The sequence below is a fragment of the Rhinatrema bivittatum genome, chromosome 2 (genome assembly GCF_901001135.1).
Source record: "Rhinatrema bivittatum chromosome 2, aRhiBiv1.1, whole genome shotgun sequence".
NCBI lineage: Eukaryota > Metazoa > Chordata > Amphibia > Gymnophiona > Rhinatrematidae > Rhinatrema > Rhinatrema bivittatum.
Window position 1 is genome coordinate 552,889,944 of NC_042616.1, and position 18,803 is coordinate 552,908,746.

Genomic DNA, 18,803 nt, shown 5'->3' on the forward strand with positions numbered 1-18,803 from the left:
TTCTTTCCCTTTTTTATAACATCCAATTGTCACCCATTTCTGTAATTCCTCACCACTAGGTTGTTCATGGAATATGTCAAGTGGCATGGGATATGGAGTATGCATTAATTCTGAGCTAAACCGTGTTTGCATAGTCATTAGTTTCACGGTAAGCACTTCTGTAGCAGCTTTATCTGCTAGGTCATTTCCTTGTGCCTCAAAGCTCATATGTCCAGTATGTGCTGGCGTCCATACTATAGCAGTTTTAGAACCAACCCCTTCCCTTTTTGATAATAAGTTCAGTATTTGTTTCCAGTTGTTGATATGTTGTAAGGGCTGACCCGTGGCAGTAATCATTCCCCTTCTTTTCCATTTCAATAAATGGTATTGTAGAGAACTAACTACATATGAACTATCAGTATAGATCGTGCAGTGCTCTTTTATTCCTGAAGATTTCAAAGCTGCTATTACAGCAAGGAGTTCAGCTTCTTGTGCTGTTACACCTTTCTCTGTTTGATACTGTATTTTGGTAATAATATCTAAACTGGGTGTAACACTTAATGCTGCAAACGCTGCTTGCTGGTCTTTCTGTGCCCCATCTGTAAACCATATTAGTCCCTTGTCAAGGGGATCAAACTGGGTCAGTAAAAGGTCCGGGATGTCTTTTCTTTCAATTTGTCTCTGTACATTACTAGGAAAAAAACAATCTAGTAACTTATTCTGAGCTTTCGTGAGAGGTGCTGTTACTATATCTTGGCCAGTCAATATTGTTTGATATTTACCAAATCTGGTTGCTGTCAATGCAGCCTGACTAGTCGTTAGCAAATGATGTATTGAATGAGCGCAGTGTAAAATTAACGAGCTATATGGCATCATAGCTCGCCATTTACCAATAGCGGCGACAATAGCAGTTAATAACTTTGGAATTTCAGGTAGAGCCATTTCCACTGGACTATAGGATCCAGATAGAAATGCCACTGCTTGTTTCGGTGTATCTTCTTGATTTACAAAAGCAGCCCATGTGTTTCCCATGTCTCGGACCCATATATGCACTTTCAGCCTGGGGTCTACAGTACCTAAGGGTTCAGCCTGTAGTAAAGTCTGTAATACATCTTGTATTACCATTTCGTCATCTTCAGTCAATTTTATTTGCGCATTAGAAGCAGTACCAGCCGGTACCTGTAAGTGTCTCAGTAGAGGAGAAATGCGCGCTGAATAACTTGGTATCCATTGTCGACAGTAATTAAAAGTTCCCAATAAACCTCGTAATTGCTTTAAATTCTGGGGAAACTCCTGTTTCTGTAGTTCTAACAGTAGGTCCTTTGTTATGTGTTTAGTAGCTGAGGATATTATTTGACCTAGAAAATTTACTTGAGTCTTAGCTAATACACATTTTTGTTGATTACATTTATATCCTGCCTCACCAAGCCTTTGTAATAATTTAAATGTCCATTCACAACATTCTATTTTAGTTTCAGCAGAAAGCAATATGTCATCAACATATGTAAATAAAGATACTGATTTAGGTAAAATACTTCTGAACTGCTCTAGATCCTTGTTCAATTGTTTTGAAAATACAGTCGGGCTATCTGTAAAACCTTGGGGCATCCGTGCCCACCGATAAGCCTTTGTGCCTAATACAAAAGATGTTAGATCACGAGAAGCAGTATGTAGAGGAATTGCAAAGAATGCATTAGATAAATCAATGACAGAGTTGAACTTATATATGGGCTGTGTTTGTAATAATGTCAGAGGATTAGCACAAACTGGATATTGTGGAATCACTATATCATTCAATGCACGTAAATCATGAACAATTCTGACATCATTTTCTCCTTTTGGCACAGGGAACAAAGGAGTATTATAGGGTGACTGTGATTCTTCAATAATACCATGTTTTAACAATCTAGCAATATGTTTCATAGTAGGTTCCATTAATTTTCTTTTACTGGATAAGGGCTCACATTTGGTCCCAGCTCAAATGGTACTGTTTTAATTCGATAAGCCGGAGCTGTTTTTGCTCTACCATAAGGAGCTTCCTCTGTGCTCCATAAATCTAAAGGTAGTTGATCCCATTTCCATTCATCCGGGATTTCATTCTCCTCCTCACTTCCTATTGAAGTGAGTAATGAAAGGAGGCTTTTAGATGCTGGGATTTTAAAGGTGAGAGTTAATCCAAATTGAGTAAGTAAGTCTCGTCCTAGTAAATTTACAGGGCAATGTTCAGCAATTAAGAATTTAACTGAAGCTTCTCTTTTACCTTGTGTAGTGTTAATTACTACTGGGGTTAATTCAGTTAAATGTTTTTTACTGGGCTTGCCATCAAAGCCAATAGTGGTGTTTGTTTCAATGGATCTTTTTACAGCGCTTGGTTTAACACAAATAACAGATGATGTAGCGCCTGTATCAATCAAAAATTGCATTGGAACCTGCTGAGGACCTACTAATAATTGCACAAACGGCTCTGAATTCTGTAAAAATACAGTATCACCCTGCATTATTCCTTCATTCCCCGAAGTCTGTCAATAATTACCTTGGCCCCACACAGGGAATTGTGAGGGCTGTTGGCCAGCCTGTAACTGATCTGGTGCAGATAACGGTGGTGTCTGCAATGTTTGGTTAAGCGGCGGCGGTGTCTGTACAAATGTTTGTTGTGTGTGATCAGGGACTCCTGATCGCCTGCATTCAGTTGCATAGTGTCCAAATGACTGGCAATTCCAACACTGCACATGAGCTCTTCTATCAGGGGACGGTCTATTCATTATCCCTTGTGCAAAACCTCTTCCTCCCCTTCCCCTTCTCATCCCTCGACCTCGGGGGATATAGGAGGGATATGCTCCCTGATATATTCCTGCATACGGGGTACGCGGAGGACCCTGTATCACATAACAATCCTGTATATCACTGCCTTGTAGGTTTACTGTATCCTGATTTCTTTGTGTTTTCATATTCTTTTTCTCCTCTAAGTCCGCTATCTGTAGTGTCATTAATTTGCTAGCCATTTTCTGTTGCTCTTTATTAGAAGTTCTTATCATTTTGCAATGCACTGAGGCGAAATGCATTAAAGTGTTTCTCACCTCTGGCCATGTTTTTTGTTGAAAGTGCCACAACATTATTCAAATTAGTCTGCATATTTGCAGGCAAAGTAGCATAGAATAAATGTAAAAATACAGGGATGTTTGGCTGTATATCAGCATCCTGCCCGGTTTGTGCCTTATACATGTCCATACATTTTGTCAAGTGCATTGCAAAATCAGTTAAGCCATCCCATTTGGCTGCGGTGATGGCTGTAAAATCTATGCTAGTAGGATACAGGACATTTAAAGCATTTACCAAATCTATCCTATCTTGTCCTTGGAAAGGAATTCCATCGGCAATATGGGTGATAAGCCGTGGACGTGCGCTTACTGCTGAGAGTTGTGGTAAACTAATGCCGCAAGCTGCACATAGCGCCTTAAAATCCCCTATGGCTAAATGTGTTCCGGCCGTATTAGTATCTATTGCCTCGAGCCAGAGCCTTGCTCCTTTATGTATACTAGGCAATTTTTGTATAATCGTACTAATATCTACTGGTGTATATGGTTTATAAGCTGCAATGGGTGGCTGTTGCCCATTATCTCTTAGAAAGATAGGACACTCCAAATTATCTTTCTTATTTCTTATGCCCTTAAAAGGTGGCGAGTTTAAATCTTGTATACATTTTAACCATATGTCTAGACCTTTCTGAATATATTCCCAATCTTCTGACTCCGTACAATATTTGCCGATTAATTCCCTTATTTCTGCAAGCTGTGCTTCATTTACTGGCCCTTCTGGGTGGCAAGGAATGTTTATATTTGCATTGCTTAATCCTGTCTTAACAGTGGTCCACCATGGAGCCCCATATGAACCTTCCTCATTCGTTTTAATCCTTTCTTTAATCATCTCTGGTGTCAAGGATGACCCTTGAGCCGTTTCTGTTAACCGACTCTGTGGGGTTTCTGATAACACATCAGCCCGTAATTGCTGACAGTCCTTGCCATCAGCAGGTGTCAGGTGCACTAATCCCTTAATTTTAAAGTTATCTGTTCCAGGGAAAAGCTCAGCAGCTTCCTGTTCAAATTTAGCTGCTTGTTCCAAATCCGGATATAAGGGTTTAGGCTTTTGTACAGGACCTTTTAACGGACCATAGCCTGCTGGTATGGGCATGGGCATTAAAATTTCGTGATCACTGTCTTCCAGCAGGGCACATGTAGTCACATATGGGGGCGGATTTAGGGATTTTGATCCTATTTCATCTATAACCTTATTTTTCTTTTTTATTTCTTTATCAGCTGTATATAAGTCACCTGTCACTGAAAATAAATTCCAGACATGCAGGTGTTTCTCTAGACTATTTTTCTTTTTATTATCTTGTAGGAATGTTAACAATGGCAATAAATGACTAAGTTTCAAAGATCCTTCCATGGGCCAGGAAAGAAAGGAATCTTTAGCAGAGTATTTACCCCATTTGTCATTTGTTTTCTTAATAAGGTCTTTTTCAAATGGAAATAAATTAATTACATGCTGGACAGCCGTACATGTATCATCACTGTTAACATATAATGTATGTAACGTGTTAGGCTGTCCTAATTGTCCTTCTGGGACCCTTTTAGGGGTGGGGTGTGTTTTAACCATTTTAAACTGTCGTTTACTTAGGCTACGCACATATAACTGTATATAGTAACCAAAACAAAATAAGAACACAAAATATATACACGCTAATATTAACCCACACAGTAAATACAAGAAAAACAACAATTGCTGCAGCGTTAAAACCTCAGGCGCCTTTTCTCAAAACTATCACCACGATTTACACAGGACTCTTGGCTTTTAATTACCGATTGGGCTGCAGCTGATCAATCTGAGCCCTAGGGAATCAAACCAAGAGAACGTAAATCTTCTACTCTTCCCAAGAAATAATCAGAGTTGCTTCCGCAAACATGTGACAAATGCCCGCATTCAATCCACCAATTGTTTGTAATAACAACTCTGACTAAGTCTTAAATCACACAATAATATATTTATTATACTGAGTATAAGCAATGGTATACGCAGGAAGCAAAGGTATACTTACAACATGTACATAGCACATCTATGGTCTGGAACATTTGCTTAATTTTTTCTTTTTGCAAGCTCTTTTTATATACATTTTCTGTAAGCTAATTGATAACTACTATTTGTTCCAAAACCACAAGATTTCAGTTAACCTTGCTGCTAAGTGCAGCTACTCTTTGTTCCCGTTTAATCTTATCTTACTTCATATGCACAAACTTTCTTCACAGATACCCTTTTTCAGATCTGTTATCTTCACAGATACCCTTTCTCCGATCCTTCATCTTCTTATCTTATGCTCATCCTGTGACTTACTTGTTGACGTTTCACCTGGATTCTGCTAATGTGTGTGTTACTAGGCCATAGTTCATATGTTGCTTTGCAAAACTAGGCCATAGTTCACCATAGCTTCTTCTTCTTTCTTCAGAGCCTTAATTCATTTTGAGGCCTCTGGCATTTTTTTCCATCAGTATGTTCTACAATTCCCAGGAATATTCCAAGTCTGAGCCCAAGTGATACATTGGTGGCATAGACTGAGATTGCATCCAACTAGCAGACAAGGCCTTGAAGAGGGCAATGTAGGGGTCTTGTAGATAGTTCTTGCCTCTTGTCAGTAAGGACCCTCTTTGGGCTTTGTATCCTAGCTGCTTAGTCCTCCAAGCTCTGTGGTTTGAAGGTCCTGCTAGTGGCTATGTTAGGTGCTACCTCACTTTTATAAGCCAGCCTCACAATTAATACTTTGCTTTAGCTTGGTTCAAGGTCAGTCCTTATTCTGGCCTCAGTTGTGCTCTAGTTTGGGGTGTGAGTGGGTTAGAATGCACTACAAACACACCACCCCTCCCATTCATCTCCTCCTCCCCCCCCCCCCCAGAATAACCACACACCTCCATTCACAGAGACACATATGCACTGACAAACACACAAAACCACAGCCCCCGCTCAGAGACACCCACACTTCCCACTACCCAGAAATACATATACACTCAACCCTCATGCCCTACACTCACTGAGACAAGCAGCTTTGTGCACACCTATATAATTTCCACCTGGAACACACCGTGACTCGCCGGCCACCTCAGCTGAAGAAGAAGAGAACCGAGTGCCGACCCAACGCCTCGCCCCGTCTACCCTCCCAACGCAGCAGGAACACCATCGGAGTACCGAGAACCCACCTACCCCCTTGGAGACAGGCCACGCCTGCTGCCCAACGTCACGGCAGGCACCGAGGAGACCTTTAATGGCAGCGACAGAGCTCGGGAACCATTTTTAAAGGGCTCCACCAGGAACACACGTCGGCTTGACGGCCACCTCACCTGAAGAAGAAGAGAACCAAGCGCCGACCCAATGCCTCTCCCCGACTACCCTCCCGATGCAGTAGGAACACCATCGAAGCACCGAGAAGCCGCCTCCCCCCTTGGAGCAGGCCATACCCGCTGCCCCAACGTCACTGCAGGTGCCGAGGAGACCTTTAACGCCGGCGACGAACCAAAGCGCCGCGCGCCGAAGGAGCGCGACAAAGGGGCCTGCCCCTTTGTACGCCCCTTAGTGTGAACGTTAGTACACAACTAAACCCCTGCTGTTTTCCTTTCTGCACAGCTTCAGGAATGTCAGACCGCCAGATCCTGGTCAGCAATGGCAACGGCTCCAACAAAAAGGATCAAAACACGGAAACCCCATCAACTAAAATACAAAGAAATATAAAGAAAAGATGTGAGTACCACCACACACAAACATTACACACAACAACACGAAGGTCTATAGCAGCTACATAATACTATCATTCCTACTCTTCAACACCCAATCCATAGTAAAGAAAATGCCCATACTCACCAACCTATTGGACGATTCAAAACCAGATTTCATAGCAATCACAGAAACATGGATAAAAAACACCGACCAGGTCCTAATCAACCAAATCAATAACCCTACCTATAGAACATTCTCAATTCCCAGGCCAAAAAAGAAAGGGGGAGGACTAATTCTAATCATTAAAAAAAAAAAAAACAAACCTACATATGAAATTACTCCCAACATCTGTTCACCCCTGGAAATTGCACTATTCGATTCCGCAAAACTACAAATCTGTCTAGTATACCCCCCCGCCCCCCCCCCCCCCCCCCCCCCCCCCCCCGTTCACGCGAAAAAACTGCTCCCCACTAATAGAATTCTTTATGAGCAATCTAACCCTAAATAAGCCCATCATCATCTTAGGAGACTTCAACATCCTCATGGACACCCTCCCCCTCTCACTCACCTGTGCGACAATAACAGACGCTCTATCAACTCTAGGATTAAAACAAATCATCACTGGCCCAACCCACAAAGCAGGTCATACCCTAGACCTTGTCTTCATTAATACAGACATCTGGTCTACATACCACACAAAATAACTAAAATCCCCTGGTCGGATCACTCTCTAATCCAGGCATAGCTGACTTACAACGCTAAACTTACAACCAAAATAAAGTGTACTTATGGAGATAACATACCATCCTCCTTGTAATATTGAAAAACTTCAGGAAATACTACAATTAGAACTAACAAACGTAGACCTATCTAACTCTGAAAAGGCCGCAACCTCTTGGCTCAACATTACTAAACCCCACCATTAAAAAGACCATAAAAAACCCAAAACATCTGAATCAGTGGTACAATGACAATATCAGAACAGCAAAACGTGAACTCCAAAGAAAAGAAAAAGCCTGGCGTAAGAATAAATCAACCCCACTGTTTATCGCCTACCGGTCACACTTAGCATACTTCAAAAAACTTATCCACAATGCAAAGAAAGAATTCTACTCACACAAAATAAATAAATTCCAACATAACTCCAGAATACTATTCACTATCGTACAAAACCTCACCAAAACCACAAATGAGTTAAGACCACCATAGTCCAAGAACAGAAGCAACGAATTTGCAGATTTCTTTAGTGAGAAAATCAACAACCTAATCAATAACAACCTCAATGATAACACTCAAAACATCAAAATGCAAACTAAACAAACACCAAGCTGATCCAACTTTGACACTGCCTTCTCACTGGAAATCCAATCAAGCATCAAAAAAATGAATCCAGCAAAGCACTCCATCGACAGCATACCCATACCGACAATCAAAGCTATTGAACTATCACTTACCAAAGCTATAACAGACATTGTCAACCTATCCCTCGCAGAAGGAAATTACCCTGACTGCCTAAAATCAGCAATTATTAAACCCATCTTAAAAAAGAACAACCTAGGAGGGATACCACAAATTACTAACACTAAGATGACTAAAACCTTTCCTAACTCCAGACGATTTCAGAACAGTCCTTCAACTACTCATCTTCTCCAACCTGGAGTACTGCAACTCCTTATTATTCGGCTTACCACTCTCCACCATCCGCCCACTCCAAATCTTACAAAATGCAGCCACCAGAATCCTCACAGGAACAAAAAAACAAGAACATATTACTCCAATTCTGATATCACTACATTGGCTCCCAATAAAATTCCGAATAGATTATAAAATACTGACCTTACTACACAACATAATACACGAAGGACAAACTCACTGGTTAAACACAATGATAAAACTCCACACACCGCAAAGAAACCTCCGCTCAACCAACAAAGGCCTCTTGAAAATTCCACCTGTACGATGCAAACAACTAATCTCAATGCATGATAGAACCATAACCCTCGGAAGCCCCAAACTCTGGAACGCACTCCCAACCAAACTAAGAACACAACCAAACTTAAAAACCTTCAAGAAAGAACTAAAAACCAAAGCCTACCAAACACCCAATGACATCCCTCTCATCCTGGTTATCCTTGAGCCTTAACCTTTCCTATGTAACTACTTGCAACCATGTGAAACTGTATGCTTAACATTGTTAATTCACTACCTGAATATGTACTATAATGCCTCTACTACCTCACTAATTTATTTCTATATTAATCAAAACCTGTATTTCTTTATTAATCGAAACCTGTAAACCGTTGTGATGGTAAAACCGAATGACAGTATATAAAACTCACAAATAAATAAATAAAAACATGCCTATATGGTCATGGGTGAGCAGTTTTGAAGGTTATCCTCCCTATGTCCATTGTATGCAAATCTATCTCATGCATATTCATTATGAATATCCTGAAAACCTGATTAGTTAGGTGTGCCTCCAGGAGAGAAATAGGAAACACTGCCTTACATTATATCAAGAATTGTCCATATTCATTTGGAAAAAGTATTCAGTTGGTTCTTAAAAAGCTACCTGTAATTTTTTTATTTATTGAAAAGCTAAGTACCGAACTTACTGTGCCTCACTAAAAGATAGCTTGCTGATACCGATACTGTATTTCTCCTAGGGCAAGCAGATTTGTAGTCCTCACAAGTGGTTGACATTATCAGATGGTGCCCGGCATGGAAAAAGTCTGTCAAAGTTTCTAGAAACTTTGACTGGCACACTGAGCATGCTCAGCATGTCACTATTCATGCGTCCACGTGGGGTCTCTCTTCTGTGGAGCTGTCGACTCGTGGTGGTATAGCTCATGCCTTTTTATGGGAAATGTTCCACAAAGTGGGGTGGGTTTTCGCTTCCTTTTTTCCTGTGCTGGGTCTCTCTCCGGTTCCCTGGTTGTTTTCTTGTTGGTCAGTGAGTTTTATTACTCTCCTTCAGTGTCTGCTGGTCATTGAGCCTTTTGGGGTTCTGTGTGCCTCATGGTGGCTTCGGACTTCCATCAGTCCCCCAAGCTATGTCCTTAGCGGATGCACATGAAGTGTCATTCTGTGCTGGGGGCATCGCACGATGTTCGAGGCTGCAACCTCTGTGCTCAGATGACCCCAAAAGGCCGTCGCGCCAGACTGGACAAGATGGAGAAGGTGTTTGGATAGAATAAATCCAATCCTTTCACTCTGGCATCCTTGCCATCGACGTCCAAGGACCGTGGTGAACTGTTCGACCTCGATCCCTCTGTGACCACTTCTCCTCAAGGTCTTCAGGTAGGAAGGGCACCGGGGATCAGCTTGTGTCGGTCTTCTCCAAGTTGCAGACTTCTTGATCATCTTCCTCGTCCTCATTGCTAGGGAAAGAACAGGTTGAGCACCATGGGAAGTCTCGGAATCACCCTTACTGGTCTCCGTCCTTGCACAGTGCCAGGCTCAGGCTATCCATGGTGCTTGCTGCCTTGCCCCTGAAGCGGTCCTGGCAAGAGGAGGCACCTGGAGAAGCTACAGATTGTATGCTGTAATGTTCTGGATTTGCTAGGGAGTTTGCAATCTGTTCTGAATCTGATGCTTGATGGGAGGAGCAATCAGATAGTAGTTAGCAATCCGTTTGGGATTTGTAGTTATATATGAGAGTTGAGGGTAGATCCTTGGACCAGTGGCAGATGACCATGCCCCCGGAGAATGACCTCGAGAGGGACCACCGGACAGGCTCAGAGTTAGGAGACAAACACACACTAGTTCTTTATTTGACAGTATACTGAACCACCTGAGATGGCAGTAGTGAGCTGATAAGCCCGGCTGGGCTGTAGTCCCTCAGATACTGGAACAGTGATCCCTAGAGGCTAGGCTGAAGAGAGACTGTGATATAGTGAGTAGGCAGGGTATGCAGATGGTAACACTCACACAATGTCCCAATGAAGTCCAGGAGCTGTAAAGTATAGGCCCTCGAGGAGCGAGTACCTGGTTCCAGGGAAAGCTCAGAGAGAATGATGGTAACTCACTGATGTAGCTGAGATAGTTGTCAGTGAAGACTTCCAGGCAGAGGAGTATACGAAACAAGTCTGGGATCAGGGCCCTCAAGGAGCAAGTACCGGTTCCAGACTGTCACCTGAAAAAACAAGGAGAGAGCGAGGCCCCCGAGAAGCGGGTACTTCTGGTAAGTCCAAGGAGGCAGAGTAGCTTAAGTAGCGAAACCCTTGCTAACTCGATGTGTTAGCAAATTCCAAGACCTTAAATATCCGTTGCGGGTGACGTCATCTTCGGGGGTCGCCCCCAAGGTTCGCGCCAATGCCGGTACTTCACTCGGGGCCATGCTGCGCGCATGTCCCTAGGCCTCCAGGAAACATGGCAGTTGCAGCATTGAGCCAGTCCGGGAACGCCCGAGGACAAGTGGCAGGAGAACGCCGCGGTAGCCAGTCTTCCCTCGGACAGAGAGGGAGGCGCCAGAGAGGTAAGGAGGGCGGAGAGAGGGCGTCGGGCACCGACAGACACAACAAATGTCTACAGAGTGACATCATTTGATTCTGTGTCCATTTGCCCATAGGAGCCAACGTTTGAAAATGATTAGGGGGTTTGAACTCAACACAAATTAAAGTGCCCTCAGCAAAAAAAGAAAAAGAAAAAAAAAACAGAAGACAGTAGGATATGAATATCACTGACCAGCCTTTATTTAAATGTTCAGAGAGGAGCAGGTAATGTGAACATGGGAAAGACTCATGTGGCCAAACAAAACCCAAGGAAGTTCTCAAGTCTCACAGTTCATTCTTCTTTCCAGTCCCAGCTCATTCTCCCTCCTCTCCATCCTCTCATCACCAACAACCCATCCACATCACAGTTTCTTCCCTCTCATGGCACCACCATACTTTCTCAACTTTCCTTTTCTTTCATTCTCCTAATGTACCTTACCTCTCCCCTCCTTACCTCTCTACTCTCTTAATTCTCTCTCTCCTGCATGAGCATACTTTGAATTTATGTTTGGGGGGGGAGGGGGAGTTAATTCTCTTTCAGTTCCACTCTCTACATCCTCTTAGAATGCTCTACTCCCCATTTCTCACTGACCTGTCCTCTTTTTCCAGCCCAGTTCTTCCCCTCCCTGCACTCCCCAGCAGGTTTCTCCTCCCCCTCCTTGGCCAGCTGCCCTCTGCAGGCTTTGTTCATCCACCCCTTCACTGATTCCCATCTCTCATCAGCATGTTAGGCTTCCCTTCATTGGAAGGCTTCACTCACCTTTCAATTTGTGATTCCCCTCCTCTGCTTGCTTGGATCACTTTCCTGCTCTGCATTTCCTGAGCCCACGCACTTTTTTTTTCTGGAACTATCCCTGCCTCCTCCTGACACTCACAGATTCTAGTCCAGAGCCAGTCCCATGCCTGCCGAGTCCACCTAAGGCAGTCCACTACTGCTTGTCCTAAGTCCTATCAGCTCAGCAGATATCTCCCCAGTTCCATGGCCATAGCTACATGTGGTGCTTCCTGCTCTCAATTTGGAAACCCCAGAGAAAACTGCTGTCTCCTGTGGAATATAAAAGGGGAATGTTTAATTTATTTTTTGTAAAGGAAGCAATGTTTTTTTCTGTTTAAGCCTTGACCGGAGCCCCTCTCAATACTGGGGTTGCTAATTTTTAAAGTAGATTTTGAGCCTCAGATATCACAGACCACCACAACCTCCTCTCCCTTTCTAATCCTTCCAGTAAAATACCTTATTTACTCTGGTGACTGTAGGGCTGGAATCAAGGACAGATGCCATCTGCCTCCCATCTTTGACCCTGCCCCAGCTAACATAGAAATTTTCTCCAAACTTAAACAATTTTCCAACCTTTGTGTCTGTAGTTTGAATCTATCGTCTGTCTCTGCTGGCTCTTGACTTTTTCATATTTCCTCTCTGCCTTAGACCTTCCTTTTTCTTTTAAAGCTTATTTTCTAGTCTTCCTGTTATTTCTTTTCATTTTTATTTTTACCTCGTGTATAAATCTTTCTATCCAGCAGATGTCTCATCACAGCTCATTATCTTCCCTCATTTCCTCCTGGTCTTACCCTATCTTGCCACTTCATTTCCCTCCTCACCTCCTCTTGCCTCTTCCCTCCACCATGCTTCCCTTCTTTTCCCACAATCCTCTTGGTTTCCCTACTCTGCCAGTCCTCCATTCCAGTCCACATAGCTCCTTTACCTGTCGTCTTCACCTCCCTTCTTATTAAAGTTCCCTTCACCTAAAGACTCACCCTTTATCACAACTCATGTCCTCTCTCCTTCTCCCTTTCCCTTTTCACAGCCCATGTTCCCTGCCAGTCTTCTCTGCAATTCTCCCTGCCCTTCTCACCTTCACTGTCTACTTCTCTCTCATAACTCTTCTCCTCCCAGTTTCTCCTGTCCCCCCTCACAGTTCCTCTTCTCCCAGCCAGAATTCCTTCTTTTAGTTCCTCTCCCAGTCAGTCTTCCCTTTACAACCAACTCCCTGCAGTTCTCTCAGCATCTCTCTCACCCTACTTATAACTCTTCTGTCCCTCTTTTTCTTTCTAGCCCTTTTATCAGTAATCTTCCCTATCTCCACTGCACTTCAGGAAGCCTGTCTGCCTAGTGTTTAAAAGTCCACCTCAGAGGTAAAATAGTTTATAAGAACAACTCTGATTCTACTCTTAATTAATTTTCTTTATTGGAAATCATATGCCATTCATACACAAAACAGATCAATACTCAGGAAGCAAAAAGTACACAGGAAGCAAATATAGCAAATATATACTTACATAATAAAGAGCTCAGCGCTGGGCTCTGCAACAGATACAAAATCCTCGCCAGCCCTACTACATACCAGCTTTGCTTATATAGGTTAAAAATCCAAAGTCAGCTAATTATCTGATTTCTGCTTGCATGCTTCACACCACTAAATTGTTACGCTGTCTGCCTACAGGCAGCTGTTATTTGTCTCCCCTTATCTTTCTCCCCCCTGCATTCTTTCCCACAGACTATTTGCGTACCCTCTGCGATATCTCCTGCCCCATCCTGTTGAGTCTCTGGTGTCTGTGAATTCCTGCAAAAACAGTTTTATAGCTTTCTTCTTTGGCATCTGGCCTTCAAGGTCCCAGGTTTGTGTTCTGGGGCCTGCTGGTATTTGTCCATACCAGCAGTATGTTCGGCAATGGTGGAAAGGGCCGGGGATTGAACCCGGGTGGTATAATCAACACTAGACTGCGGCTGTTCTCTGAACCTCCACTGGTGAGACATTCCACAGTCAGCCAATAGGCTTCAGAGGAAGATGGGAATAGGAGTTAAAGCACCCACAGAGCTGGCAACTATGCATTTGCCTATCGGCAGTGAAGCGGTATCTCTTCCACAGCAGATTAACATTAAATGTGGATAAGACAGTGGTCATGATTTTGGATCATTTCCCAGCTAGTGACCACCCTTCCATTTTTGATTGTGAGGGTTATCAAATAGCAATTATGACACAAGTTAAGAGTCTGGGTTTAATTTGTGAATCCATTCTATCACTACGTACACAAATGAAATCTGTAGTGAAAGCAGCCTTCTTCAAACTTAGGGCCTGATTTACTAAGACTTTTCTCCCATTCTGTGTCTATGGGAAAATGCTTAGTAAATAAAGCCCTTAGATTGAAGATGATCCTAGATCCTTGTGAGTTTCGTACTGTGCTTCAAGCTCCGTTAATCACTGGTCTGGACTATTGCAACTCAGTATATATAGGGTTGCAGACAAAAGTCTTCAGGGCACTACAAATTATCCAGAACTCTACTGAGCATGTCATTTCCAACCCAGGGGTCACAATACCCCCATTCTGTATGATCTCCAATAGTGCCTATGCTGAGCATCTACAAACCTCCAAGAGCTTTTTGTTCTGCTCAGTCCAGTCTGTTAGATGTGCCTTCTTTGCAGTCGGATCATTTTTCTGAGACCTGAGACAGGGCCTTTTCTGTAGTAGATCCAATATTTTGAATACTCTACCAAACTATTTGCAGACTTTAATCTGCACACAGACCTTCAGGAAACAGTGTAAGACTTCTTTACTACAGTAAGCTTTTGACTGTGAACAGAGTACTTGGTTTCTACTCTTTAGTTTAAGGTCATCATCTGATCATTTGCTCAGTATCAATCTATTGTGAATCTAGAATAATGGATAGCATCTTGGCCTTTGTTGTTTTTTTCCTCTCTGTCAAATAGTTGCTGTGTTTTTATGAATGTTATGTTCTACCCCACCTTGAATGTGAAAATAGGGATATAAATTATTAACTAAATAAATACATAAATATTGAATTACTACCAGGTAGAAAAATGGGGTTTTAAGAGCCTTTACAAGTGGCAGTTTTCTATATTGTATACATTCTGAATCAAATTCAAATTGTTCACCCAGCTTTGGAAAAACACAATTATTCACAGATTGTTCAGCAACATAAAATTTATTTACTGTTCCTATCATGCAAGTAAGAGGCAAGTCATCATAAGCATTTTGCACTTTGAAAACAAGTAGCCACTTCTAAATATTATAGTTAAGTTGGTACATTGCACTGTCAACTCTTGTGATTGTTTATACAAAATTATGGTTTATGTGCTACTCAGTTTGTGACTTTGAACAATCATACAATATAATGTTCATAGAGTTCTTCTGAATACTCCTGTTGCATTTTTGATATGCTGCAGCAAGATGGCAGTGTTGATATTTTCTTCTTTCTTTAGGCTGCATTTATTCTTCAGAACCTTCTTGTGATCCCAATGCCAGATATGGAAGATCCCAAGGACTATGTTTGGCAGGTGAGTGAATAGCAAAATTAATATAATTGTTTTCAAACTATAAAAATTGTTTTCAAACTATAAAAATAAGTGTTCATGCATTAATGCATAATATATAAATAAAGTGAACACTGTGTACAAATATTCAATTAATATAACAGATTTTGGTTTTTTGTAATATTGTTTTCTGCAAAAATGTTTCATTAAAAAATTGTTTAAAATAATTGTTATATTAATTGAATATTCTTACACATTAGTGTTCACTTTATTAGTATATATATATATTTACATGTATACAGTGCTTAGTTTAAAAACCATTAGAATTTAGTGTAATTAGAATTTTTATACCATTTTTTATGTCTGTGCTCTTTAAAACATAATTGCATATTCTAGTGGAGTTCTAAATGACCGAAGTATGCTCTAATATAAAATAAAATGCTATGAAGTATAAATTTTATTTTAAAGGAGTATCAGAATAACCATACATGTTTAATATCTTAGTCACCAATTAGAAAATAAGGATACAAATACATTAATATCCAGATGAATTTAGTTACATTGAAGTGAGACGTGTTCTAACTTGCTTGTATAATCCTAATAGCTCTTTTATTCCCATATTTTTCAGAATTACTAGAGTAATATTTTTAAGAATAATTTGTGGGATCTAGTTTAAATATGCTCATCATTGCACTTCTCATGTTTCCAGTTTTTAGTCAGGATGAAGATTCTAATTTGGCTACTGAATTAATGGGATGAGTTTCATTGTGCTATGTTTTTGTTTTTTATCTGTATTTTCTTTTGTTTTATGCTTCTGCCTTAATTGACAATATTGTATACTGTCTTGATTGGCTTTATCAAGGGAGATGGCCTATAAAATCTTTTCAAATTAAGAAATTAAGAAATGTAGGGGTCAGTATTAAAAACTGGCCAGTTAAGTAGCTTAGGAGGTCATTTTCCAAAGGTATCGCACGTGAAAAGTTCCTTTCCGTGTGTGATATCTAATTCGGGATTGAGTCAGGGCGGAGTCTGCTCTGGAAGGGGAGGAGTTGGGGCGAACTCCGCGACGACTTCGCTGACGGCAAAAGGTAAGACTCCTTACCGCTGCCAGTATCGCGCCTAATAGCACCACCTTTCACGGTGACGCTATTGAGCGCGAAAGCCTGCAGCGATAGCACCGCGGAGGTGCGATTGTTGTCGACGTTCACAGGCCCGCCCCCCCGTTACCGCCAGATTTTCTAAGTTCTGCGAACTTAGAAAATCCAGGCCTTAGCCGGTTAGAAATTATTTGTCTAAGTTACAATGTATATTCAGCGGCACAGCTATGCCGCTGAATATACAAATTTAATTTAGCACTTAGCCGGCTAAGTCTAACTAGCTAAGTTTAGACCTGCTCTGTGGCATATCTAGTTTAGCCGTACGTTCAATTTATGTAGTCAAGTCCAAATATCGGCAGTTAGCCACATATGTTGTACGGCTAACTCGCTCCGCCCCAATCTGCTCACTGCCTGCCCACAACTTATGCTGCTAACTTTTTAGCTGTATAAAGGACTTACATGGCTAAGCAGCGACCGCTGAACATGGACGCATATTCAATGGCCACTACTTAGCCCCACAAGTCTCGCTTATCCGACTAAATAACACTGAACACGCTTTGAATTTTGATCTTGTAAGTTCTTTTTGGTCAAAGATGGAATGATGAATGTAACAGTTTTGGGATACTGCAAACGCACTGCACTGGAACAAAGACAAGCATGGTAGCATCAAACCTTAAATGGGCTGAACAGATATAGAAAATGCTCAAACACTGAACAGAAGAAATGATTCTAAAAAAGGGTACAAAGAAAAATATTTTGACAACATTTTTAAAATAGCTCTAGAAAACACTGCCGCTGTAAGATTTTGCTTGTTCTTTAATTTTTTAAATTTTATTATTGAGAAGAATATGTTGGAAGATTTTTGAATCATTTTTTACTTGACCACATGCATCGCTACAGGTACAAGTAAATCTAAATATGAGGTAGCCCACTAAATACATTTTTCTTATAAAGAAAACCAACAAAGTAGTAGGGTAGAGATGATGCCTTTATTAGAATAAATAACTGTTTTAGGATGCAAACTTTTAATCATTACTAAGGTCTCTTTATCAGGTCCTCCCTCCCCTCCTCCATACTCAGCTTCACCGTAAACCTGTTAGCATCAATCTAATATCACTAAAATATGAGGACATCGCAAACAGCAAAGTGAACTCTTGAGAGAGAAATTGACAAAATATAGCAATTATTAAAAACTAAATACTTCCTACTGAAGTTAAAAAAAAAAAAAATGAAATAAAATGTCTAGAGAAAATAGAATACGTGACTAAAACATAAGTACAGCCAAATGTATGCTAATATTTCTAGGTCATAGGTGATAATTCTGCTTTCAAAACATGTGCCATATGCTTCACCTGAGAATGTGTGTGGTCTCAAGGGTCTTATAGCAATAATTAAATGCCAATTTTTGGTAGACACCCCTACATTTTGGCCATCATGCAGAATTCAGATCTGGGAATGCTAACATTTCCAAAATATATCTATTATTAATCATCCTGAATTATATGCTGTATAAAATAGTTAAATCCTGATAAAAGTGAAGACAGCACTGAGTGCAAAAGGAAAATCTGCCAAGGTTTGACGTGAAAATATGCAGTGTAAAAAATAAACACTCTGCAAACAAAATTTCTTTAGAATATAATGTAGCAGAAACTCTAAAACATGTGAATAAAGTGATTCAGGGAGTATACATTATTAGAAGGATAAAGGAGGCTTAAATATTCCCCGGTCTTTAGAGCAGCTTCAGTAATTCAAGTTTAATGAGCCAGGAAGGAGGAGTCCACGGCCTTAAAGCCAGTCTCATGGGGAGAAAGGAGTAGGTTGAACTGGCAGCAAGAGTGCTGGAAATTTCTGCAGTGAAGATGCAAGTCCATTAGAAAAGGTTCAGTTAACAACTATAAAAATAAACTATACCAAATTTCTATGCCTATGAAACATTGGTTAAGATGATTGCTCATTTAGGAAGACTTCAGCTAGAGTCAGGATTTTGTTTTATTTGCTGTATTTTGTTAATGGATAAAGGAGCTATTTTAAGACCCAGATTAAGAACATTCCATACTGGGTCAGACCAAGGGTCCATCAAACCCAGCATCCTGTTTCCAACAGTGGCCAATCCAGGCCATAAGAACCTGGCAAGAACCCAGAAACTAAGTCTATTTCATGCTACTGTTGCTAGTAATCACTGTACATCAACCAACCTCTTCCCTCCA

The 18,803-nt window shown here is 41.2% G+C and overlaps 1 protein-coding gene across 4 annotated transcripts in view; it reads left to right on the forward strand.

Annotated features, from left to right (window-relative positions):
* The window catches only part of RTTN (rotatin), a 685,521-nt gene that overhangs the window by 418,589 nt on the left and 248,129 nt on the right, over positions 1-18,803 (forward strand). For all 4 annotated transcript variants that reach the window (XM_029590900.1, XM_029590899.1, XM_029590897.1 and 1 more), the window contains exon 32: positions 15,449-15,523. In XM_029590900.1, the coding sequence (XP_029446760.1) occupies positions 15,449-15,523 (75 nt within the window). The remainder of the gene's footprint in view (positions 1-15,448; positions 15,524-18,803) is intronic.